Source organism: Podarcis raffonei, chromosome 12 (genome assembly GCF_027172205.1).
Source record: "Podarcis raffonei isolate rPodRaf1 chromosome 12, rPodRaf1.pri, whole genome shotgun sequence".
In the NCBI taxonomy this organism is placed as follows: domain Eukaryota; kingdom Metazoa; phylum Chordata; class Lepidosauria; order Squamata; family Lacertidae; genus Podarcis; species Podarcis raffonei.
In genome coordinates, this window is record NC_070613.1 from 14,744,756 (window position 1) to 14,771,431 (window position 26,676).

Consider the following 26,676-nt stretch of genomic DNA (forward strand, 5'->3'; position numbering starts at 1 on the left):
CTTAGCCATGAAGCAGCAAACTCCTTGCACAAATGGGCAAGATGTCCAGGGGTTTTTTGGGTGTAGCATTTATTGCTCTGCAAGCGCATTAACTCGCGGAAACGTTACGGCTGCAGCAAAGGAACTCCTGGTGTGTGTCTCTGAAGCAGCAAGACGACAACTACACACGAGTGGGTGCAAAGACAACGGAAGTGGAAAAATACTGTTGTAAGAAGTTTAATTTAAAAAAAGAGAAATTCAACAGTGCCTAAATCTTTATTTTTTTCATAACCTACAGTTTTAGACAGTTGTACATTTTATGACACAAAAGGAAACTTAAATTACCAATAGTTTACATGTAAGCTTGATTCCAGTCTTAAATGGAAGAAGAACAAAAACAAACACCCTCAGGGGAAAAAAAAAGGCCTCCATTTTACACCTCCTGTTTTGTGACTTGGCAGCTGCTGCCCTCGCCAGGTGTGTCTTCGATTGTCTGCTGCTATCGGTGTAACAGGCTACACAATACCTAAGGGCTGCAGCAAGCTGAAAGGGATACAGAAGCTGGTGCAGACCCCTACAGTCAGTGGTTGTTCATGATACACTGCATCACACTCACAAGTAAGGGCATCCCGTTGCCCACTGGTTATGTGTGTTTAGCTAAGAGGCAGCAAAAATAAAAATAAAAAAAATAAAAAATAAATGAGCCTGACAAGTTTTGTTTTTTGTGTGACAGTATGTAAAATTGAGGTGGGGGCAGCTGGGTGGAAAATTATTGTAATTCCCCCCCCCCCCAGAAGCAAAAATTTCGAGCTTTAAATACATTTCTCGAACAGACAGCCTCAGGAAAAGCTGTCTTTATACACGAGCACCAAAGGAATCCTACAAATTGGGATTGGTGGTTGGGTGGGTGGGGAAGGAGTCCAATCGTAATGGGCCCGGCCTGATCATTCTAACCAGAATCTCAGCTTTCGGGGGAGGTTTTAAAATTTCAAAATAAAATAAAAATTAGCAGAACTCAATAGCTGTATGTAAAACACTCTGTGGGATATGAACTTCTGTTCCAGCAGCCCCATACAGTCTGACTGGGAAATTATTAAAGTGATTGGAGAAGTTATTTGGCATGACACTTTTTGCTTTTTATTTATTTATTGTTTATAAAGCTATTGCAGTAAAGTTTTAAACTCTTTTACACAGACTGTTATTTGTGTGAGAATTACAGTGTATTATCCTAGCACAAGTGGCAGCCGAATGCATGAGAACAGGAACAATCCACCTGCTGGTCTGCATATATTCAGTTGGCTGTAATGATTAGCTCCACACACTCGCTGCAGCCACTTCCCACTTCATCTGCAGCTGTTTCCTTCATGCTTTCAACAGGCAAACAAAGGAATCTTATCATTGGCCCAAACCATACCCCAATCTAGCTGCCGCTTCCCCACTGCTCATTGGGTAAGGGATGAACATTAAAACCCAACAACAGTCCCAGTTTGTTGATTTTGAATTCTCAAAGTGTGCCTTTTCAGGAAGGAACAAACAGATCCCAGCTTGCTTATTTTAAATTCTGCAGTGCAAAAAGCAGGCTGGTTTTTTTTTTCTTTTAAGAGGACAATTAAAATAGCAGCAACCTATGTCAAGAATTCAACTGCCCTACATGTTTTATGAGGAAACAAATCCCGAGATATGTACTTGCTAATATTTTGGCCTTAAGAGTGGTTGAGGAAACGCTGGGGCTGTGTAATTGTGGCAATGTCATTTCTTTCCAATTCCGGTTCTTTTAAAAAAAAAATTAATTGCAGCTTATAAGTCAGAGTTGAAAATTACATTGCATAACCATGTTTCATACTGGTCAAAATACACACCTCCAGAGAGTTTTTAAAATGTCAGGGCTTTTAAGACAGACTTTCTCCAATTCCCTTTTGCAGTGAAGAGGCAGAATCAGCTCAGCACACCAGAATAAAGTAAAAGAAACAAGGAAAAAACAAATTAAAGTAATATTCAAACCACAACATTTTGTTTATCTACATCCAGCTCAACAGCAACATTTATAATATATCAATAATTTTTATCAGTTTTTTAATGGTACCTTTTTATATGTTCTGATTATTTACACCTGTACAAGCAAAAGCACACACTTCCAAGTGCACATATTTAATACAGTATTGACTATTTCCATTTACAGATTTTCAACATTTTGAAAAAGATCAACTGCTTAAGATCTTTTAAGGTATATTACAAAAAACTGCCGCTACTTCCTGTACTACAGTGTGTTTACCCAGTAAGACCAGTGACAATACATACATACTGTAACTGAGTAATTCTGTATATGCCACCCACACTAACCCATGAGAGGGTCAGACTTCAGTAACTATAAGCTGTCTTATACAAAAGTTAAGGCAAAGTCATTTTCAAGTTTAAATAAAATTCAAGTCTTTAAATATTGGATGGAAATAATTCTTTTAAAAAATCAGTTGTTTAAATAAACCTCCTTTTTTGTGTGGAATAAACTATTCAGCAGGAAAACATTTTCATCCGAACCATCTGCTGCTTAAACACTCAAAGAAAAACTTTAGGCATTTAAAAACAAAAATAATTTATAGTCAACTTTATTAGAAACTCATTAATTTAGTGCATCCTTGTCCTTCAGAAAGCATGCCACTTCTAAAAGTAAGTAAGTGTGACAAAGCTCACTCCAGACAGAAACAGGGACCTCTTCCTTTACCATACATGCACACGCAAAAAGAGAGAGAGAGAACTCCATTATCCCATGGACTGAAAAATAATAATTAAATCCATATGCCAATGTATGCAGGTATAGAAAGGTGTCAGCACTTAGGCCGATTAAGATATGAACTCTTTCAAAAAGCACTTTGAGCATAGATTTAAAAACCTACAGAGCACAGGGGTAAACCAGTAAGGACAGTAGTGACTCAAAATTAATTTACTCCGGCTTTTGGGGGGGGGGGGATTGAGATCATCCTCACAAGAGTGCTATTGTGCTATCTTGTGAAAAACAGCCATTAGCAGGCACCTGCCATTTTGCAAGGGCTTATGTACTTTATTATTATTATTGTTTATTCACAATGTGCTTTGTTTTCTCTTTTCCTGAATATTCAGGAAACCATTTTATTCTGGATTGAGAAGCTGGTTACTTGCTTGCAAGTCCATCAAAACAAAACCTTTTAGAGAAGGTGATCTTTATCAGGTTCACATTTCGTCAAGGGGAAAAAAAATGGTTGACATTAAAAACATTAGAATTGTATGTATTTTGAAACCTTAAAAGTGTAATTTATTCGGTGTGCTACAGCAGCCAAAATTTTAAAAAAGAAAAAAACAACAACCGAACATCAAACTTGTCTTACTGCTTATAAAACACCTGCTTTTCTTTGCACTCAAAATATTAGCTGCTGTTACTAGTCTTCTGGAGTTTCTTTTTTTTTAAAGATATGTACTTACAGACCAGTTATTTAAAAACTACAGCAGCATTATTCTGCTTAATAGATTAGGAAAATAACTCATTAGATAGAGCTTGTATTCACACAGCCACATGGAGGCTTAATAAAAAAAATTGATCTCCCCCCCACCCCCAGATGAATACGTCTTCCCTTTAGGGAAAAGAAAAGGATTTTAGGCATCACCTCCAGTTCAGCACCAACCTAAATGTAAGGTTTAGATTAATTAAACCCTGACAGAGTAGACCATTTGCTCAAGGGGAATTTGGTGGGGGGGGGGGGTGGAGAGCAAGAGAATTGGAGGAACAATCTGATTTACAAAGAAACAAAAAAAAATTTTCCTTGCAGGCATTTCATATACATAATACGCACTGCAAGCTCCTAACCAGCAACTCATTCTTTGTACTCTGAGTGGCAACATGGGTTTACTTCATGGTGAGAACTTTTAAAACCTCCTCCTAAGCACTAGTTTCACTGAGGAGATTTGGGAGGGGTGCTCTGTTCTTTCATCAGACGTTTCCCAACGGCTGGAGGTGGGGACTTGCGCCCTGACGGCTGTCTCCTCTGGTCTTTGGGCTGTCCTGGATTGGACTTCACAGGAGGGGGTTCTTTGCTTCTCTCTAGTGTTTCTGTGGGTTTCCTTTCATCTTTCCCACAGGTGACAGTGTTTGGCTTCTGTTCTTTTGGGGGCTGCACGGGTGACGGGTCCTTGGTTGTCCTCTGACAGATCTCTGCGTAACTAGGTTTTCGCAACTCCTGCGTGATCAAAAGCACAGGACAGAGCTATACCACAACAGCGACATTTATTTGGGGCAGCAAAGGTAAGACCAATCAAGGGGAATGGTGCAGCTACAAAAGTGTGTCTCAATCACGCTCCAAGATTGGGGAAGGAAGCCGTGCTTAGAATTTTCATTTTACCAACAAGAGCTGCCGTTTAAGAACTTGGGAAAGCACGTTTGTCTCAACGGGAGTTGGAACAGCTCGAGTGGTTGACACATAAGGGGCAAGCAGACTGACATAGTAGAGATGGACATGCAGACTTTGGGACAACTGCTTGGGAGAACAGGGCAGGTGGGGGAAGAACACACAGCAGAGTTGAAAAGGCATGGATGACACAAGACAGAAACTGCTGATTCCTGATTCCTAGCATGCAACAACTTTAAAATCCAACATTTATGCTGGGTGTTCAGACATCTGGCAACAATTATTCTGTTCCATTTATCTACTTGGCATAAAGAACGGGCATTTTTCTTTTCATCATGATTCAGTTTATTGTGTCATTCTCCTTTTGCCGTTTCGTGTTTTCTTAATTTTATTCATTTCCATTTAAGCTGTTGGCCATTTATTATGATTTTAAAATTTTGCCCATCAGCAGCCTTGGAGCTCCCAACTTCTCAAGACAGGAATAAGTGTCTTAAACAAATTAGGTAAGACCAGTAGTGCAACAAACATGTGTCCGCAATGATTTGAAAGGCAGCTCACTAAGCAGTATTGTGGCTGCTGAGGGCATGGCATATTTTGGGGCACTTCAACTGATCCCAGAAGTTCTCACCACCTGGTGGCCACGAGAGCCATCAAGAAATGCCAAGAAAGTAGGTGACACCAGGAAAGCAGAGCAGATTTCTAGCTCTCCTTTTCTCTACCCCACCTCCCCTCAACTTCTTTGTTCTCAGGAAGCCAAGTCATTTGGAATTTTCTTGATTTTTTTTATTGCAGTAAATAACTCCTCCATCATTTAATAGCTGAGGACAGAAGGTGCTAATTAAACAGAGAATGCCTTAATGAATGTCAAATGCACTTACTGCTACAGCAGCCCCATTGACTTGTACTGATTTGCAAGCGGTAGTGAGTACAGAAGAAAGTCTTTCAATATTTGGGGTCTCTCTCTGCTGCTTGTCCATGACTTTGGAGTCACTGCAAAGTAGTACAAAGCAAGATGTGAATGTAATTAACAACTTTGCATTCAGCACACTAAAAGTCAACATGCAGAAGCCTCTATTCCTGTCTTTTGCTGTAGGGAACCAATGATCATTCGCTCCTCCCACTTTGGATGCATGCAAATGATGCTTTTTCTTCTCTTTGAGAGTCAGGCTTAAAGTTAGTGTTTGAGCATGCAAGATTAAAAGTAAATTCTAGACTACTGCTGTGGGTCACGCATGGGGTGTTATTGAACTGAATTTTTCAAGAGCTATTCACACAGTGTCACACCTAACCTTTTGATGATGGAAAATGCAAACTGTTGATTCAGAGCAGTATATTTAAAGCCATGTATAATTAAGTCCTTACTCAGGAGGCTGGGATGGGGAAGGAGACCTTTCAAACGTCCCGGGGAGAGGAGAAGAAACTGGCAACAAAGGCTCTCGAGGAACTCCTGATGGAATAGTGTTTGTACTAGTAGTCGCGCTGAGGTTCTGAAGAAAACAAATTTCGGGTCATTTCAAATGCATTTCAACTCAAGGCAACATACACTCAAACCCTTCATAGAAGCAGACTTGGAAAAAAGATTCCAACAGAGCCCAAGAAACAGTTAAACATTTCAGTGTAGTATAGTATCGTATCAAAATATTTTTATTTCCAGAGTATTGATAGTATTGTTTAAGAAATCTGTCTGTTACTCAGCTACATCAGTTTACTGAAATCCAATTTAAAAAGCCAGCCCCGCTTCAGATGAATTTGCAACCTAGCATTAACTCTTTTCTGTCAAATGTTTCACAAGTGTCGCAGATCAATTCACAGCACAAGGCAGGCTTCCCAAAGGAGAAAAAAGGCAATTGCTAGGGGAGGGGATGCCTTCATTTGCAGATCCCCTGCCCAGTCCAGCTGCATACTCACTCTTTCTTTCGATGTTCCTCCTACTATCACATTTGATAGTCTGTTTTCAAACAAGTCTTCAGTCTTTAGATTCCCAGCAGCTCCAGGCAATGGAGGGAAACTGGACAGTCCCAATTCAAAACTTGGGGATGGAGGCTTTGGTGGTGGTGGAGACTGCGTTTGTCCTCTCTGTGAAAGAAAAAAGTGCCGGGTAAGAAGTGTTAGGCTTCACTGAAAGACTATGAACTTTTAAAGACACCTTAACATTAGTCATCTACTTGTTTTTTTAAAAAAATAACAAACAAACTATTGCCACACTGCTATATGCATCTATGTCCCAATATTCTCCAAAGACTTCTTTAACAAACAAAAGTTAAGTCATACAGATTATCATTTCTATCCACAAAAATGAAAGTTCTTTGTGAACCATCTGTATAGTTTTAAAAACCATTTTAAGGGACTAAAATACATGAAGACATAGACCCAGGCCAGGATCCAGATGCCACATGTGAACTACTCATGTTCAAGCACTTGTGAAATATGAGATGAATAATAATAATAATAATAATAATAATAATAATAATAATTTATTTATTTATTTATATCCCACCCTCCCCAGCCGAAGCCCGGCTCAGGGCAGCTAACAACAATAAAATAGTGCAACATTCTAAAAACATTTCATTATAAAAATTAATTAAAATCAAATTGATGGCAACCATAAGCTTAAGTTCTGTAAAGATTGCCAAAGGAGAGAGTCAGGCTGCACCCTGACCAAAGGCCTGGTGGAACAGCTCTGTCTTGCAGGCCCTGCAAAAATATTTCAAATCCCGCAGGGCCCTAGTCTCTTGTGACAGAGTGTTCCACCAGATCGGAGCTGTAGCTGAAAAAGTCCTGGCTCTAGTTGAGGCCAGCCTAACCTCTCTGTGGCCTGGGACCTTCAGGATGTTTTTATTTGAAGACCGTAAGTTCCTCTGTGGGACATACCAGGAGAGGTGGTCCCGTAGGTACGAGGGCCCTAAGCCGTATAGGGCTACAGAAATGACTAAAAAGTAACAATAGCTGCTTGCACTAATCCTTAATGCATATTCTGAAATAAGTAGTGCCTATTAATGTAACAGGACGCGGGTGGTGCTGTGGGTTAAAATACAGAGTCTAGGACTTGCCGATCAGAAGGTCGGCGGTTTGAATCCCCGCAACAGGGTGAGCTCCCGTTGCTCGGTCCCTGCTCCTGCCAACCTAGCAGTTCGAAAGCACAAAGTGCAAGTAGATAAATAGGTACCGCTCCGGCAGGAAGGAAAATGGCATTTCTGTGCGCTGTTCTGGTTCGCCAGAAGCGGCTTAGTCCTGCTGGCCACATGACCCGGAAGCTGTATGCTGGCTCCCTCGGCCAATAAAGCGAGATGAGCGCCACAACCCCAGAGTCGGTCACGACTGGACCTAATGGTCAAGGGCCCCTTTACCTTTTCCTAAAGGGACACATCAGCTATGCACATGGAAACATGTTTCCACAGAGCCCAAACTTGCTTGATCATGGCCCCAGTTGGTTTGCTACAGGCAAACTGAAAATGATGGCAGACTTAACGGGAGAACCTGCAAGTCCCATACTTCATTTAAAAGGCTGTTTCTACCATTGCACAGGTGGAGAACGTTTTAAAGGAAGCTGGTCATCAACCAGATGCAGTCATTGGGGGAGGAACTACACAGGAAGGGGGGGCACATCTAAATGCACAAAACATCCCTCACGGTGTATAAGATACCACCTCAAAAGAGGAGGAAAATGGCTTGGAATTGGGGTGAGAAAGAATTGGGAGGGGAAAAGGAACCAAGAGGAGACAAGGGTTGGGGGAAATGGGGATCAAGGAGGATTTGCATGACCTTATCTTCACAAAGAAGCAGATCTAATATCCATTTTGTTATGGGGATTTTCTCCTTCCAATGAAAGCAGACTAGTCTCTGGCTGGGAGGAGAAATAGTGGATGGGTGGGTGAGGATCATTTTAGCAAAGCCTGCTTTTCAGTAACCCTGATGGAAAAAAATGACTCTGCTCCAGCATTGGTATTCACCTCACGACCCTCAGGAGCTACTGACTGTATTTTATTCTTTAGTAACTATATCATGTCAATCATTTCATGTTTTACTATGTCATTCATGATATCTGCAGCCGTAATAAACTCACCGTAAACTTGTCTTCTCTCTTCTTTCGATAGCCATACGAGTTTTTCCTGGAAGCAGAAAAATCAATGTAATAAGAAACTTACTTTTGCTCTATGTATCGCTGGTAAGAAGCTCACTACACGACTTTGGGTCCAGACACTTATCTCTTGGCCTATCAACCTCACAGAGTTGCTTGGAGGATATGATCTTTTGGGAGGGAGGTGGAATAATGTTGTATGTCACCTTAATTCCCTGGCTGCATCATTGTAACTTCCTCCACGTCATATTATTTACTTAACCCTGCCTATTCATAAAAGCAAGGGGATGCTAAATAGGTAAAGGTAATGCAAGCAATTAGTTTTCCCAGCATGCTTTCTAACTGGCAGGTCCTGGTTTTGGAATGGAATTCCAGTACTTGTGGTGTGCTGCAAGCTTGAGTCTTTGTAACCTTCACCTGAATATTATTTATTTATAGAATTCCTAAAATTTCTACACCACTTGATTGTAAAAAAAACACAACGAGCTCAAAGCGGCTTACAAACAGATAAAACAAGAAGGTTGAGAAAAATTCACAGCCATTACTTTGAAACATGCAAAGTTAAAACAGATTAAAGTTACCTCAGCTTTCTAAACATCTGGTTAGCTTGTTTAAACAATAATGTTTCTAGCAGGCGCCAAAAAGAGTACAGTGAAGGCGCTTGCTTTATCTCAAGTGGCAGGGAGTTCCAAAGTACAGGTGCTGCCATTATTCTCTGGCTAGAACTTTAAAGCATAGGAAGCTGATAGAAGTCATTCACCTGTACAGCCTTCTTGTTCTTCAGAGAATACAATCAAATCCTGACACACGTTAAATAACCTGCATTTCAACTATTAAGTTGCAAAGATTGTATTACTGCTTCATTTTCCAATTTTTGACAATGAAAAATATGTTGATAAATAATACATTCTGGGATAAGGGCAGTTAGCTTTCTTCGGTTTGCTTTTATCTGAAAGCCGGCTGGGGCCATCAGGGAAAAAGGAGGGAATATAAACAAACTAACAAATTCCCCACCACTATTTTTTCCATGTCTTTCTGTGCTTTTGTCTCAAATGATTAAGGGCTGACTATGCCACAGCCAAGTACATGGTGCTCTTGCTCCTGTTTGTTGTAAAAAAGTTTTTATTCAAGATTTCCTTGTGTTACAAAACAAATATATAAACAAGGAAAAGTACAAATAACGTCTCCATTTTTTATTCATAGTGTCTTTTTCACAGTTTGTTTACGTTTGGTATGAGACATTATTGTCGTGGACATCATGCAGTTGCTTTTGTTCTCTTGCATAGTGTTAGTGCTCCTTGTTCAAGGCAAGCTACATTGTTCTACTATCCATACCATGGCTTGGTACCTGTATAAATATCTACAGCACTAGGAATTTGGGGTTTCTTGCAAATTTACAGGAGACTTAAATCCTTTGTAAGCAACTGTCTCACAATTCCCTTATGCTTTCTAAGTAACAAATAATGGCAATGCACATGAGGCTGATTAGTAATAGATTTTTATAAAGGACCAAAAAGACTGAAGTGCTGAGTTCTGCTCAGGGTTCCAGCCACTCCATTCGATTCCATTTCTCTCTGCAGTTTTGGTATTACAAATGGTAGCAACAAATGACTGCATTCATAGAATAAGAGTCTGGAGTGGCAAATAAGAACTAGCACACCAGGCACAAGGGCTAGACTGTAAGACAATAGCTTGACAACAGATACCTACAAAGGCTTATGAAATCTATCAATCTGCTCTTAGCACTCAGATGACGGGATAGGGGAAGAATGACAAAAATTCAATATCTCATAGATTTGCAGTAAAATAAAAAGGTGTCCAGAGCACTACTATTGGAAACAAACAAGAGGAAAAGTTGAAAACCACCGCTTATCAATGCTAATGAAGTGCAAGGTCCAATAAGCATTTACATTGCAATGATGGAACACACAGAAAGCCATGCCTATTCAGACCATTCAAGCAGCACAGAAATAAATTTCTGGCAAGGAATTGGGCTTCCTAAAAAACAGCTCTTACAAAAACACCCCCCACCCCCCACATTTCCAGTTTCAACACTCTGGCAGAGAAAGCTCTGTTGAAGGCTTAGAAACCAAAAGGAATGTTTGGCAGATTATTAAGATGTCTTTGGTGCCCTCCAGTTCTTCCTTGGCTGATCTTCCTTACTGAGTTTAAAATTCTTGTCCCTAGCCCGTGCAATATCAACCAAATAAAATATTTGTGTTCCTGAAAAGACCAGATGCAGCCAGCTTGCGGTCTTCATTCTGAGCACAATTTCTCCCTGTCAAATCACAGAGCACCAAGCAACAAAGGTTCTAGGATCCCAGGGCAGGGTCTGAAGGCCAATGAGGTCACCACCTTGGTAGAACTAAGCAGGTCTCAGCCTAGCTAGTACCTGCAAGGGAACCACACAAGCAGTGTCTTGGTCTCCATAACCGAAGGCAGCCAGGATAAATAAGTAAGCTAAATTGCAACTTCCAAATTGTAATTAGTTACATAACAATTAAAGCAACAGAAATATGTTATTAGATTGAATATGGTTTGCCATATTTTGATATGGACCCTAGTTTAACACCAAAACACTTTCCCAATCAGATGTTTCTTTTTCAGTTCAGTACTTCTTCACTTCGACTTGTCACCATGTTAATGCCTCTTTCTACAAGCAATTATTTCCCTCTCTTGGACTCATTGCTTTAGAAGCATTCCAAACTGTTGCAGTCCTCTTTATGTAGCCATCAGAAATCTTCCCACTCACTTCAGTCTGCCAATTCTTTGTGTCAATACAGATTCTAATCTTTTTGTTAGTAAGCATCTTCTCAGTTCTTGCACACCCGTTTTCTTAGATGCACCTCATCTGTGGAATTTCTTTCCCAGCCTCTCATTTATACAAAAACCCTTTTAAAAAATGCTTTTAAAAGTTATTTTCTTTTCTCTTTCCCCGCAATTCACTCTCCCTCCTCACCTGGGGTTTCATCTTCCACTTTTCATTACTCCCACATGGTGGAAACACATGATTTAATTGAGCTCTGAGCAGCACTTAGTCAACAAAAGTGCTTAATAAATGTTCCAGGACTCACCTTCCTCTACCTAAGCTTGGGGATGAGTCTAAAGCAGCAGGCTCTACTCGCCCACTGCCCACTTCGCGCTTGGTATAACTTGTCGTACTTTGCATCCGTGTCCTGTTTTGCCCTGGTTGCCTTGTTTGCGGGCTCCTGACGCCGTTGATTAAGCGGTCAGCAGAAAAATTGAATATTGTAGGGCTCTCTAAAAGTCCTGGCCCTCTGTCCGCACTGGGTATTGTATGCCGTAGATGTGATTTGCTGGGATTTCTGGGGGAGAAACAAAAGACGTAATTTAAACCATCGTGCAAAATCTGCAGACAACTTCCAGAACCGCGCTGAAGAACTTTCTAAAGGCTATTCCTTTTATAGCATAAGGCAAATGTTTACCGAATACATAAATTGTTCATGCTGTTGCGGGAATCCACCCAACACTCATGGGAAAATGTGGCGTGATCTTTTAGAGCAATCAAAGGAAACTTTATTACATAACATGACAAAGGTCTGTAATTTTATCAGGACAAGTTGTAACAATTGTCTTATTCTCAAAATCTATCTTCTACAAAGAAGATACATTTACTTCTACAAAGTCTATTTCTATGGAAAGGCCTGGTGCTTCTGTAGATGCAATGGCTTCCATCATGAGAATGTGCGCTCCGCCCACCTTAACCACGACGGAGATCTTGGCATCAATCTTAACCGTGGTTAACTCTCTGTCTGGTTAGCCTGGACCAGTGGATAAGATGGGAGTAGAGGTACAGTGGTACCTCGGGTTACAGACGCTTCAGGTTAGACTCCGCTAACCCAGAAATAGTACCTCGGTTTAAGAACTTTGCTTCAGGATGAGAACAGAAATTGTGCTCCGGCGGTGCAGCGGTAGTGGGAGGCCCCATTAGCTAAAGTGTTGCTTCAGGATAAGAACAGTTTCAGGTTAAGAATGGACCTCCAGAACAAATTAAGTTCTTAACCCGAGGTACCACTGTATGTGATTTTACGTTCCGTTCCCATCTTTTAACCACAGTCAAGAGAGAGTGGTCATTCTATACGTACCTGCCCTTGGGGATATTAAATACCCTGCAGCTCCAGGACTGACTCTATTCTCCTCCCAGCCATCATCCCCTCTCCTCCCACTGCTTCACATTCATGTAGTTTAGTTCTTCTGGCTCTAGAAGCCAACAATGTCTCTTTTAGAAGAAGCCTGCCTCATCACACCGAGATCTGTGGCCACAGCACTTCATGAAGACACAATGCCTGCAATTCTTGTAAAATTATTATTCCTCCTAGCAGCATAGATTTCCATTTGGGGAGGTCACGTAGGCCACTTCCCTTAATCAATTGTTCAAATTGCTACTGTAACATTAACATAACCCAGGGTTGTAATTAAGGTCTGTGTTTTTTTAAAAAAATAAAAAACCAATTACAGTGGTACCTCGGGTTACAAACACCTCGGATTACAGACTCTGCTAACCCGGAAGTAGTACCTCAGGTTAAGAACTTTACCTCAGGATGAGAACAGAAATCGTGTGCCGGCGGCGTGGCAGGCTCCATTAGCTAAAGTGGTGCCTCAGGTTAAGAACAGTTTCAGGTTATGAACGGACCTCCGGAACGAATTAAGTTCGTAACCAGAGGTACCACTGGAATGGTTCTTTATACAATTATAAAGTGAGGAGAGGCCATAGTATTCAAGAGAAGTGAACATCCCAAAGTGAGACATACTCCTGGCAAATGCCATTCCAACAATTCCCACGACAGATATAACTTAACAGCGCAAAAGATGAAAACTTATCTCCAGAACTTGCCTGCTTCTGGGTGTATACTGCCTGAGTGAAGTCAGTGGAGAAGTAGTAGGCTTGAAAGTAGGAGATGTAAAACCATTGATAAATCCAGTATTTGGAAACGGTGTTACCTATGGAACAGAAGTACTGCAAGTTACACAGCTGTAGATTTAAGAGACTCTCAAGAGTTCTTGAAATGACCTCACAGGACTGATTTTTACATTAAGATCAGCACCCGCTGGCCCATGGGTGTATAGCCCAGCTAGACCAGGATCCAGTCCTCACAGTGGCGAACCACTTCAGTTAGTTAATTTATTTAGTATGCTGTTCTTCCTCAGAAGATCACAGGGTGGTTCGCAACATAAAAATACAAAATGAGAACACAAAATACTAAATAAAACAAAAGCAAACCAATAACCACCCTGCCAAACACACATTTAAATGGCCTGGTTATAGAGTAATGTTTTTGCCTGGCATCTAAAGATATGTAATGAAGGCACCAGGTAAGCCTCCCTGAGGAGAACATCCTACAGATGGGGAGCCACCGCAGAAAAGGCCTGCTCTTGTGTTGCCATCCTCTGGACCTCTTATGGAGGGGGAGCATCAAAAAAGGGCCTCAGATGATGATTGCAAGGTCCAGGATGGTGGCCCTTGACATAATTGTGGCCCTGAGCTATTTAAGGCTTTATAGGTCAAAACCAGCACTTTGGATTGGACCCAGAAAATAATTGGCAGCTAGTGCAGTCGGGCCAGGATTGGTGTAATATGCTCAAACTGTCTTGCTCTGGTAGGCAGTTCTGCACCAGCTTAAGTTTCCGAACTGTCTTCAGAGGCAGCCCCAAGTACAATGTGTTGCAGTAATCTAACCTAGAGGTTACCAGAAGCATTTGGAGACCTGAAAGCCTGATCTGAGTGCATCCCACCCCCAACTTGTGATTCCCAGCAACTGGCATTCAAAAAGACATACTTAACATTTTTATTTTATGTTTTTGCCTTTTATCTCTGACCCAAGTACTATGCTTGTGCTATGGCTTCTCAAAAAATATAGGTATTCTGGACAGTTTTCATGAATTCCAAGGAAACTATCTGAAGGACTCATCAGAAGTGAGGTTATGATCAGAAACAGCCCAGTCCTGTGTCTCAACCAATTTTCTCTTCCAAATTACCCTTTTGCATGGAGAATATTCAACATGTGCCTGGGGCCACTGGATTGCAAAAAGGAAGGAGAATGAAGCATAGTTCCTCGTAAGACCTATGTATTCTGGGTGTACAGTCAACTGCTGTGGGGCAGGATGTCTCAAATCAATTGCTCCTTTACATAAAAAGTTTTTTGTGTCTGCAGAAAGTTAGCATGTAAGGGAGAGGCTGAGGTCAAAACCTCTTATGCACTGCATGTAGTTTGGAAATCTGAAATGCAAGGAGGATTCTGCCATGGAATTTTACTTAATATGTAGCTTGAGCATAACACCTGGTCTTAAGATTATGAGGATAAATAATCAAGTCCTTAGTTCCTATCATCACTTCAATTTACACTGAAGGGGATTTAACAAAATTCAAAAAATTCAAGAGGCCTTCTTTCTCATTGTCTTTAGCTACTCTGACTTGCTGCTACAAAATTATCTAAAAATGAGGAACACGGTGTAATGCTAATATATGGGCTGAGAAGTAAGAGTACGTAAAACAGATTCAGGAAGTACGCCAGTTATTATGGAGTTATAAACTGAATCTAGTATGCCCTGGTTATATTCAAGACTAAGCAACAGCATGAACATTTAAAAAGCAACAAACGAATGATTCTGAAGTGCTTACCAGTGATGGATCAAGATAGCTATGTGTTGTTGACCACGTCTGTGGGGCAATTAAGCTGTACAGTGGAAACTGCTGTTGGGGGCTGTATACTGGAGGTATGTAAAATGATGTTGTATAACGCTGTGTGTAGATGTTCATGTCCAGAGGTCTGTATCCATTCTTTGGCAAAAATGTATTTATAGCTATAGCCTTTGCTTTTATTCTTGCCTAGAAGACAGAAGAGCATGCTCTTAGAAGAATCAGCCTTAGAGAATGACGACCACTTTCAGAAGTATTTCAGTGAACACTAAAAACAAAACCTATTTACCTTAATTGGTTTTCCTTGGAAGGTTTTCACTTCTTCTCTAAGGTATCTATAAGCCTTTAAAAGTGAAAAATATGTTTGTGTGAAAGGCAGCAGATGTAGTAAGTTAACAAGAAAAAGTATATCATTATGCACACACAGATACTAAAACGAACAATATCAGTTTTTCCCTATTTAAGAATACTTGGGTCCAATTCAGGTTTATACTGGATTATAGAAAGGTCCTCAGGATATGGTCAGAGGCATTATCAGGTTTCATTTTAACCCTGCTTGGCAATGATCATATGTGGTACTAAAATCACAGTAAAGATGGCAGCAGGAAGCTACTTACTCCATTTCAAAAATTCCACTCTAGGGTCTAAAGCAGCTTTTGAGAGCAGCCCAGACAAGAAAGGCACAATTAAGACTTATCGTAATCACAACAGCAGTTGGCTGAATCACTCCTTTTAGTAGGATTTAAAATTTCCAAGAAGCACATGTATTCTAGACTTAATTATGGAAACCATGACTAGACAACAATGAATTTCTCTGAATTATGAAGGCTGCTGTTCTGTGCAACTATATGATGTCTTCCTGCCATTTCTTACATGAACTATTATGGACCAACTTTGTTTGTGGAGGTCTGTTCACACCACCTCAGTCAAGAGTCACCGTAATCAATCTCCAAAACCGATAATTGACACAAACTAAATATGCGCAACAAAAAAGTGAGAGCCTACCTGCTGTGCATCTGCTTCAGACTCAAATGTAATAAACCAGTTGTCATTATAGGCAAACTCACAGTTGATGAACCTAGGCAAGTTATCTCCCTTGAAGAGTGCTTCGACCTCCTAAGGAAAGATTGGTGGGAAAGAGGGTTCACTGACAAGTACAACAGAAGGTTCATTTAGGACCAAGCAATGTAAAGGCCTCATTAGAACTGATGGCAAAAGGTACCCAGGCACAAAAATATCACTGACTAACCTTAATTTCAACAAGAAAGGGCTATGGAGCAGGGTACTGACGCTGTCCCATCATTCCAGGGACCTGATTTCTTTTCAACTATGCAAAGGCTGCCACCTAAAGGTTTGATTTTGGTGCCTAAACAATTTCAGGGTGGCACCTGACTAAGTCACACCTATGACTAATTTAAAGTCGATTGATTTCAATTGGGTCTATTCCAGTACAGTTCAAATACTACTTACTGAACTGAAAATACAAAGACATACTGCGTTCACCTTCAATTAACAGATTAACAGCAGATACACCCTTGATTGATGTTCCTAAGTCAAACTTTATGACTCGGGAAATTGTGTTTTCCTGTTAATATCACTCTGCATATGAATACCAATATTACTTTTTTGATTTCTTAAAACATCTTTCTATTCAAAGAGCATTTACTCAACCTCCTTGATCTCTTCTGCTGTCAGTGAGCTAGTTAGAACACCTCACTCAAAATGTTGCCCATTGCTCTACGTTTATTGATTTGGAATCTGTCTTCCAGGAGCAGCCTTAACTTTATGGTGGAAGCATGTAGAGAGGCACTCACTGTCTGAAACCTCCAGAAACGTCTTTCTGACAAGGTATAAATGGCATCTCAATGGCAATTCAATATTTTCTTTTAAACAGGTATTTAGTTATTGGTTGCGTGTGGGATTGTTTTCCTAGTATGCTTTATAAAGTTGTGAGTGATATCATGAATACACAATTATATGGAAGAAGATTTTCTTACTTGGAAAATATTATATGGAAGAAAAGCTTACTTGGCCACAAGTGGTTGCCGAGAGAATCACAATTAAAGCTGTAGCCACCTAGCACCATGGCAAAGGTATAGGGTGGGTGGAATTTTTTTTAAGCATGTTGCAAATCGTTTGACTGCTGTATATGGAACTTACTTCAATTGGAGTAGATTCAGGTACTTCACGTAAAATCACAATGCAGCGATTCTGGTTTGGCCTGACTTTTTCACCCTTCTCGTCCACTTGGACTAAAGGCAATGCTAGGGGAAGACACATACAACACAGTTGCTTAGAATTCAACCAGTTAAGCAAGGCTTTGTTTTGCACACACTGCAGTTTTGTAGGACTAGAGTAAGATCTGTTACTTTATTCATCTCCAGTTTGTAAATAAATGTGTACAAATGTGGCACATGCCAGTCAAGTCTCTCAAGCAAACAACTTACTTTGGGAAAGATCTTTCAAGCCCCTAATTGAAATAAACCAGTTTGGCTCCTGGAGTGTTCACCACACCTCTTAGTGAAGCCTTTCAGAGGGGGGAAACCCACTCCTACCAGTTTTATTCTGTTAGAAAGTCCATCTTGTATGGCCCTTTTCCCCACTTTGAAATGAAAGAGTGTACATTCCAATACTACTCTTTGGTACTATACTAAACAAATCACCAGGAGTGACAACCAAGCCCTTCACTTATCAGATTCCAAACTGCCTCACACCAATGGTAATTACTTTCAAATACTTTAGCCATGGTACAAAAATATTACGTTTGACAGGTTTAATTAGTAAACTGCTAAATAAAAATTGCAAATGGTGTGCTGGAGCAGAAACCTGTTAGGTATCTTTTGAAACCAACCATGGAGAACTTCCACTTAGAAAAGCCTGTAGTGGCTGAAGCTAAACAAGCCACATACTGAATATACATTTAACTGCAACAATGCAGAAAGCCTCAGCAGTATCATTAGGATACCCAAGTCTGACAGTTTGACAGAGGGGCATTCTCCAATAAATCTATTGTATAAAACAGAGGATTAAATGACAGGTCCCCCCCCCAGCATGAATTTACTGCTATGACAAGTTTATTGTCATTTAAGTACAGTTTTCTAAATGTTGCACTCACCCACTGGCTTCAACCCTCCCCCAATGCTATGCACCTCACAGAACAAAAACTCACTATTCATCTTCAAGTCAAAAATAGGTGCTTTGTCAATTACTTACATCGCAGCACTTCAACAATCAAATCCATATCAGTACTCAGCTTCTTGACGTGATCAAGGTTTGCTACTGTCATTATTGGCACATACTGATCACTGTCCATCTGAGATATAAGGTACATGTCACTGGCAAGATTCTCTCTGTTGAAGGAAAGCAGAGTCTTCATTATAAAACTCATACACAAGCAAAAAAGTTGCATTTGACTTTCTTATCGATCAACATCTATGTACAGTGGACGCTTGGGTTGTGAACGTGATCTGTGTGGAAAGCACATTTGCAACCCGCAGTGCTGCGTCTGCGCACGTGCGGGTTGCAATTCGGGGCTTCTGCGCATGCACAAAGCGCGATTTAGCGCTTCTGTGCATGCACCAAAACCCAGAAGTAACCCGTTCCGTTACTTCTGGGTTCGGCGTGGTGCACAACCCGAAATTGTGCAACCCGAAGCGTCTGTAACCCGCGGTATTAAGGAACTGTCATGTATTTACTTTAAATTCCCTTTGCTACTAGAGTGAAGGAAACAGCTACCTATGAAACTATCTTAGCTTTGTTGCCTGGGTTGAGAGAGAGAAAGAGAGAGAGAGAGAGAGAGAGAGAGAGAGAGAGAGAGAGAGAGAGAATATGAATATATATCAGGGATTTTCAACATAAGGTGCACCAAACTGGATGCAGCCCACCTGTCAGGTACTTTTAAAACTATGTTTTACAGCGCTAGGGAAACAGAACAGCAAAAAGATCCATCAAGTCCATAATAGGCCACTTTAGGTTGGACTGGATGACCCTTGAGGTCACTTCCAACTCCACAATTCTATGAATCTATGTAGCTGGTGCGCTGAGTTTAGCTCCGTAGCTCACACACAGACAAGGTTTGTTCAAAACATCGTAGAGCTGGAAGGGTCTCTAAGGATCATCTAGTCCAACACCCTGTAATGCCGAAACATGTAGCTGTCCCTTATTGGGATCAATCCTAAAACCTTGGTGTTATCAGCACCACATTTTAACCAGCTGAGCTATCCAGCTGTCATCTCCAGATGTTGAGAGGTATATTTTATCTCCCATCAAATTAAGTATGGTGTCACAGAGGCTCATGCATGGATAGTATTTGAAGTTTTGGTCTTGAAAATAGCTCAGTTAGGATTTCCAAAAGCCAAGCAGCTCCGTACATTAAACAATCAGCATACAGGAGATATCAGTGCCAACCCTACCCCCCCAAAAACCCACCTTCCTGCTACAGATGACAAGCCACAATTGACTTAAATCTATTCTCAATAGTTACTGTTTTCTAAAGCACTGAAAACAAACCTAGCTGCAGATAGAATGAGTGAGTGGCAGCTTTGTTTTTTTAAAAAAACCAATGTATCTTCAGTATGTAAATTAGCAAAGCAAGAAGAAAAACAAATTACATATTTAACTGACAAAAAAATTAATAGATTCCATATGGATATACTCTGTAGAATTTTGGTTCCTTCCCATGCTTCTCAAGGTCTGAGTCCACTTCATATATGGATAATGAACTTCTATTAAATCCAGATGCCACAACACTTTTTCCTGCGTTAACACTTAGCAGTGAAAATGGGTAGTGACTTATTCCATAGTAATGATTACTTAAGCCAGGTATGGAGAACATGTGGCCCTCCATATATTGCTGCACTGCACTTCCATCACCGCTGCCCATTGGCCATGCTCACTAGAGCTGATCGGGAGTTGTAGCTCAACAGCATCTGAAAGGGCAAAGGTTCCTCACACATGACTTAACCTATCATCCTAAAAGGCAAATATCTGTAAGCTGCTCTGGAAGCCTTTTTCCTTTTCTATTATGAAGAGTGGGATAAAATGTGGGATAACCAACATGCCTAAGTCTAATTAATGCATGAAGGGTTTGATGCCATAGAGTAAGCTGCCCCGGCAGGCTTAGCTATGTCGCCCTCCAACCTGGGAGGAAGGTAATCAAGTCTTATTGCTGTACCTCACAGTCTACTTGAGAAGCTCAATTTGTGAGATCTGAGCTGCTTGCTCCAAGCGCAGACCACATCACTCTAACAGGTCTCTCTTAAATTCCTACACCAATAATTTAGGAGCTTTCACCACTATAACTAAGCCACGTTTTACTGCCTGTGCAACCTTTACTGAATGCTGCATGGAAAAGCACATGAACCTGTCCTTTGTGAGTATATAAATCAACCTTTTTTAACTTATCAAATGAGTCTCTCTCTATGATGCAGATTTTGCTTTGCTTTGCTGCATATTTTGCAAGAATATTTTCCCCAAACCTGGATATTGGCATCTAAGAATTCTATTTTGTATATATCTCTATTTTCCTTGCTACCAAGAAAAATGCTTTAAATAAATACAGCATGAGTGGTCACTACTGAATACATGTTATGCTTACCTAGATAAACAGAACTCCAGTGTTTTTTTCAGTACTTCTCGCAAGTCTTCTTGACCTTCTGACTGCAGCTGTTCTTTACCTCCTAGAAATGGAAGACATGAGTTTGACAAAGTCAGGGGGGAAACCTAGCCTTCATAAAAAGACATTTCCTTCAAGTGTCAAATGTCACCTTATTCGCAATGGCAAGAGTTTAAATAAAGTACCCTTCATATCAACTCATGACACAAAGAGTATCTTGCACCTGATCCTAAATATACGGACTCAGCAGAAACTTTGATGGAGCTTAGACACACATAAGGGTTGCTTGCATCCACAGTCTACCCACCCCATCTCATTAGAAAAGGTTGGCTCCATTGAAAAGCCAAGCAACAATCATTTTATATTACCATCAATACAGAAACAACTGACAAATTAGTTAGGATTCCTTTCCAGTTGCAATAGCTTTTAAGAAATAAGGGTGATGTAAAATATGTAAATATTTGAACAGGAATAGATTTTTATATATCTGGAAGCTATCAAGAAGGCCTCTAGTATTTATTTTTTCTGCTCTGTTATGTACACCCTTTACACACTCAATGCAGACAAGTATCTCAAACGTCATCTTTGAAACTCGAAATATATTACGGTGGAGAAAGCAGCTTGAAATATGTACACAGCACTATGATATAATATGAAAAAAATATTCATTTGTTAGCTTCAAAGTACAAAGACCAACATGAAACTCTTATGTAAGAAAGTTGCATTATTCATTATAATTTTAACAGCAAGTGTATGAGCCAGCATTGTGTTTGGTACTACAACGGAAATTCTTGCCATCAGACATTGCAGCAGACACAAGAGCTAAATTCTTTTTGCTATATTCCGTTAAGTAAAAACTTAGATTATCAGTTGAAAAAAAAAAGCAGTAGGGAGCTCCAAATTGATTAAGATGGATAAGAGAATTATATAATGTTTTGAAAAGTTCCTTTTCTGGACTCAAAAGCAATGACACAAGAATTATAGTGTTAGGCTGCACTGAACAACATCCAATGCTATCTGCCTGCTTGCTCAATAGAAAAATGCTTGTGCAATGTGACTTCCCTAGACGAGTTATTAGGTTTCCCCAATAACATTAGTTTAAAACAGAAAGTACCCCAGGCAGGTGGTATCTATCCTCAGTCTACATACTGTATAAAAATGGTAGAGCTGTGCATTGGTTGAAATCCTATGTTCACACCCTGCAAACACAGTATTTGACACTATCTGCAGAAGTCTGCAGAACAAGTTTCTGACCCTGAGATTGTGGAGGACTGATACCATGTAGGCAATGTCATGTGTGGGTTGCACAGTGAGCAGATTTAATGCCCTGCATAGTTTGTCTTTCTCTGTAACCAGCAAAAGCAGAATTACTGAATTAAGCAAATAAAATGTGCATAATGTGAATCATTCAGCTTTTCTTGCCTTTGCCAAAGAACACAATCTTCATTAAAAAAAAATTAAAATAAACATGGCCGATGGTCAGGGATGGTGGGAACTAGCGAGCACTACTCCTGAATTATGCACGGTAGGCACTTTTCATTATACAACTTAGACTTCCAAGATAACATGTCAACACTACAACCTGTGATCCTATAAAATACTCAGTTCATCTAGTAAATATATTCACTAACCAAGACATTGAAGGTTCAGGCATTGTCTGGGCTGTTGAGACTTCAAAGTTTAGATTGCTTTTTAATGACGGAGGCGAGTTTGAACATTTGAAATATTGTACATATGATCAATCTGGTATTTCTTTAAATGTACTGTAGTCACAAGCCCGGGGGCAAACAGTGGTTTGTCCTAAATGAAGCAGACTGAGCCCCACATATAAATACATGCAAATGTGCTGGTAAAATTGTTACATTAATAGGCACTACTTATTTCAGACTATGCATTAAGGATTCGTACGAGCAACTATTGTTCCTGTTTATTATTCTGTAGCAAATGCCTATAATTCAGTGTTGCTCAGGTAAATTTCTTCGGTAGCTTGTAATTTATAAGTTCCTGTCAAAGACATATTTAGGATAAACACTGGGGGTCATTTTGTAAGTTAAAAGACATATAAGGAAGCCTCCTCTTTCTTACCTGTCTGAGTGTTTTCGTGTATAGATTCATACTCTGAATGATCTAGAGCCAAAGGGTTCATATCTGTCTGGTCTGACAGTGGAGCTGTCAGTGATGGTTCTTGCAGTTCTGTTAACGATTCATTCTGGTGCTTTTTGTCACCATCACCGTTGGCTTCCAACCCTGCAGAAAAAGTTGCAGGAGTCACAAACCAAGAAATTCTTTATCTGCTTTAAATTAGAAAGAAAAGGCTCAGAGGACCAGCACACTCAGCTAGAATCGTACCTTCTTTGCAGGAATCTGGTGGATGATCTGCTATTTCTTCCCAGGTTTTGCTCACGCCACCATCATTAGCCCCGCTTGCTTCCACATGTAACATATGATTCCCCCATACTTTTGCATTAGGATTTAGTTCAGAAACCTTGGCCGACTCCTAGGAAATAACAATTGAGTTACGCTCTGTTAACTAAATGCCTGTCATTTTACGTGGTTCCTTATTATAAATGCAACCCACAAATGGTTAAAAGATATACAGCAGTGGAATAAGAGTTCTTGCGGCTAGAGACCATTCGATGCTTATGTAAACTCAACCTACATTACTTGTCAAGGCAAATTCATCCACATTTATCATTTGTATAGATCTTTGGAATATTCAAAGAAGTGACATCAGTTGTCTTAGATTCCAAGTTGTTGTACTCTTGTAAGGAGGTATTTCCGACAAGTCTCTCCTCCATCGGCAGTCCCCCCCCCCAAAATAATAATCTTACACCTTTCCCAAAGGACCCAACTCAATTGGGATGGGACCACAGGAAGCTGCAGGAGGTAGCAGGAGTCAGGAAAGCTCTGCTCCATTTATGAAAGTTACCACTCAGGCTTCATTTATATTTATGATCAGATTTATACTCCACTTTTCCCACCAAATGGAGACATCCAACTGATTTTCAACAGTGGCTGCATTCACATGGTTACACTAAACCACATTTTAGTGTTACCAATATGAGCCTGTGCAAGTCTGACATTCATGCGCTACCTCCTTCCATGGTTTAGCATTAGAAGGAGAAGCCTGTGTGAGCCTTGGATCCGAACACTCTCCCATACCTGGGTGTAGGTATGAAGAGACTGGCAGCTTCTATCTGTTTTTTATAATAAATAATAATAATAATAATCCCAGTTTAGTGTTATATCTGAGCCCTAAACTGTGGTTAATTTTAACTGTAGTTTACTAAAACAATGCTTCATAGTTAAGATTAACTCCAGTTTGTCCAGATTCAGACTTAAGGCTAAGCTGTGGTTAGGCAAAAATAGAAGGCAATGTTCCTTCTGCCATGCCAGAGCAGTAAACAAACATTATAAAAAAAAAGGAGCCATAGGTAAAAGTAAATCTAAGCATTGGCAAGATCAAAAGCGGATATTAACTCCATAATCTTTGAACCAGTTCTGTAAGGGCATGTCCAAACATATTCTTATTACAGAGGAAGGGGGAAAGAAAGTGATTGATACGAGTTTTCTTAAGGCCCCCTAGCAAGCCCATGGGCTGAGGCAAGGTATGAAGAAGGATTCATAGCTTATATTGTGCAACTATGAAAATGTCCTCAAAGATGATGGCACTATAAGATTAGATTTCTATCATGTCATAAATGATTGAACTAGCTATCTATCGCAATGCATGCTTTACAATCTTCTAATCATGTGGTTATGATAAGATGGGTGTATTTGTGCAACAATTCCCCTTACACAATAATTCCCTTGAAGGATTAAGGCTTGCACGATTGGTATCGTTATGAGCAATTTATGTCTAGGATAATTTCCACAATAAATTGTGACCATTTTGGCTCTTGCCTGCCTTTCAAAATAAAGACAAAACCACAAACATAACAAGACAAGTGTTACCGTATTTTTCGCCCTATAGGACGCACCAGCCCATAGGACGCACCTAGTTTTCAGGGGGGGGGGGGGGAAATAAAGGGAAAATATATGATTTCCCCCCGCAACTCTGGGAGCAGCGGACAGGCTACACGCAGCCTGTGCGCTACTCCAAGACCTTCTCCCTGCTTTTGCGGGAGGTGGCGGAATTCCCCCACCTCCCGCAAAAGCCCGCAGGAGCTAGAAGGGACGGACTCGGCCAGTCAGTCCCTTCTCCCTCCTTGGGGAAAAGCCCCCAAGAGCGGCGCGCTCTTTAAAGAGCGCGGCTCCTGCGGGCTTTTCGACCCAGATTGTGCCCCCACATCCTCTGGGGCTGGCGATGGGGGAAGCACTGCTTTCCTCCGCCGCCAGCCTCAAAGCTGGGTTGGAGAGTAGCAGGAAGGTGTTGCGCGCCTTCCCGCTGCCCCCCATCCTCTGGGGCTGGCGATGGGGGAAGCACTGCTTTCCCCCACTGCCAGCCTCAAAGAGCAGACTCTCCTGGCTTCAGCGGAAGCAACGCGAAGCCTCCGGAGCGCAGGCTTCGGAGGCTTCGCGTTGCTATCGCTGAAGCCAAAGAGCCTGCATTCGCCCCATAGGATGCACACACATTTCCCCTTCATTTTTGGAGGGGGAAAAGTGCGTCTTATACGGCGAAAAATACGGTATCTCTCTTAATAACAACCCTAGCAGTAATAACTGCTGCAAAACTCCAAACATCATTGCTCTATAGTTTTTAAGCAACAAACCTAGAAACAAATCTAAGCTCGGACACCTCAGTAGGTATGGTGCTGACAATGCCAAGGTTGCAGGTTCGATCCCTGTAAGAGACAGCTGCATATTCCTGCATTGCAGGGCATTGGACTAGATGATCCTCAGGGTCCCTTCCAACTCTATGAGTCATGTCTTCCTTTACATTAGGAAAGGGCAGGGGCCACCCAAGTTTTGGCTGGCCTTGATAGACAGCTCAAGTTTGTGATGATGAAGACTCTCCTCCTCAGTTTCAATGCAATCTTGCACACATCTACTCAGAAGCACATCCCACTGTGTTTGATGGAGCTTATTCCTGGCAGGGCATAAGACTTGAGCCTTGGGAGTATTCCCCCTATAGTCCTCCCAGCCTCAATCAAACAATGCTACCTCTTGCTTAGCAATGTTCCAGGGACATAATATTGCTGGCTGACTGCCACTGAGGAGCTCTGCTGCCACTGCCAGAGGCAGTAACGAAAAGTAAAACACAAATCCAAAAAAGGATTAAGAGAAAGAGCGTCGGTGCTGTCCAGCTTCCAACAGTTAGGTGTGCCCCAAGAAACTCTGGAAAAAAACGAATGAAATGCACCCCTCTATTCAACATGGAAACATGGCAGCAAATCCTGCAACAGCCCAAGCTCAAAGCAGTTACAGCAACCAAGTTAGCATTACAGTAATTCTCTACACACAGTGCTTGGGGAGCAGGGAATTGCCCAGATTAGACATGTGCACTGTAATCCCATATATAGCCTACTCACAAGTAAGTCCTCCTTACGTGCCCTCAATTAGACCCCGACCACCATTACAAAGCTACCGCTCACAAATGGCTAAAAGCAATTTTACAACGTAATGGTAGCAAGATGCTTTTTCAAATCCTCGTCCTTTAGCTCTCAGATAAGAGTGCAGGTATAGGGACACAATTATTTACTTCCCAGTTCAAACTTCTGAGAGCAATGATAAAAATCGGCTCATCAATAATGTATTAAAATTTAACCCAAGCCCCTGCCAGACTTTAAACTTTATTATGAATCAGCAGCTTTCTGTTGGTTGAAAGAATGGCTACTTCTTGAAAACACAGACATTTTGGATTTGGAAGGTTTTAATAATGTATTTGGATGGCATGCATATCTGTGGTATGATAAGGTCAAAGCGCATAAAGCATTTAAAAACCATATTGTTAGGAAAGCATTGTTTAATGTTTGGATAAGGTACAAGGATCTATTGGAAAATAAAACTCCAAGGTGGCTGTCACCGATGGAAG

At 40.8% G+C, this 26,676-nt stretch overlaps 1 protein-coding gene across 1 annotated transcript in view; it reads right to left on the minus strand.

The window, feature by feature from the left end:
- Window positions 1–236: 236 nt before the first annotated feature.
- The window catches only part of LARP4B (La ribonucleoprotein 4B), a 60,815-nt gene continuing 34,375 nt past the window's right edge, over window positions 237–26,676 (minus strand). The window contains exons 3-17 of the mRNA XM_053410055.1: window positions 23,052–23,199; window positions 22,788–22,949; window positions 20,685–20,766; window positions 18,302–18,438; window positions 17,249–17,352; window positions 16,094–16,204; window positions 15,378–15,431; window positions 15,071–15,277; window positions 13,286–13,392; window positions 11,505–11,756; window positions 8,416–8,461; window positions 6,261–6,428; window positions 5,715–5,839; window positions 5,231–5,342; window positions 237–4,184 (exon numbers count right to left, since the gene is read on the minus strand). Of these exons, the coding sequence (XP_053266030.1) occupies window positions 3,900–4,184; window positions 5,231–5,342; window positions 5,715–5,839; window positions 6,261–6,428; window positions 8,416–8,461; window positions 11,505–11,756; window positions 13,286–13,392; window positions 15,071–15,277; window positions 15,378–15,431; window positions 16,094–16,204; window positions 17,249–17,352; window positions 18,302–18,438; window positions 20,685–20,766; window positions 22,788–22,949; window positions 23,052–23,199 (2,100 nt within the window). The 3' untranslated portion in view covers window positions 237–3,899. The remainder of the gene's footprint in view (window positions 4,185–5,230; window positions 5,343–5,714; window positions 5,840–6,260; window positions 6,429–8,415; window positions 8,462–11,504; window positions 11,757–13,285; window positions 13,393–15,070; window positions 15,278–15,377; window positions 15,432–16,093; window positions 16,205–17,248; window positions 17,353–18,301; window positions 18,439–20,684; window positions 20,767–22,787; window positions 22,950–23,051; window positions 23,200–26,676) is intronic.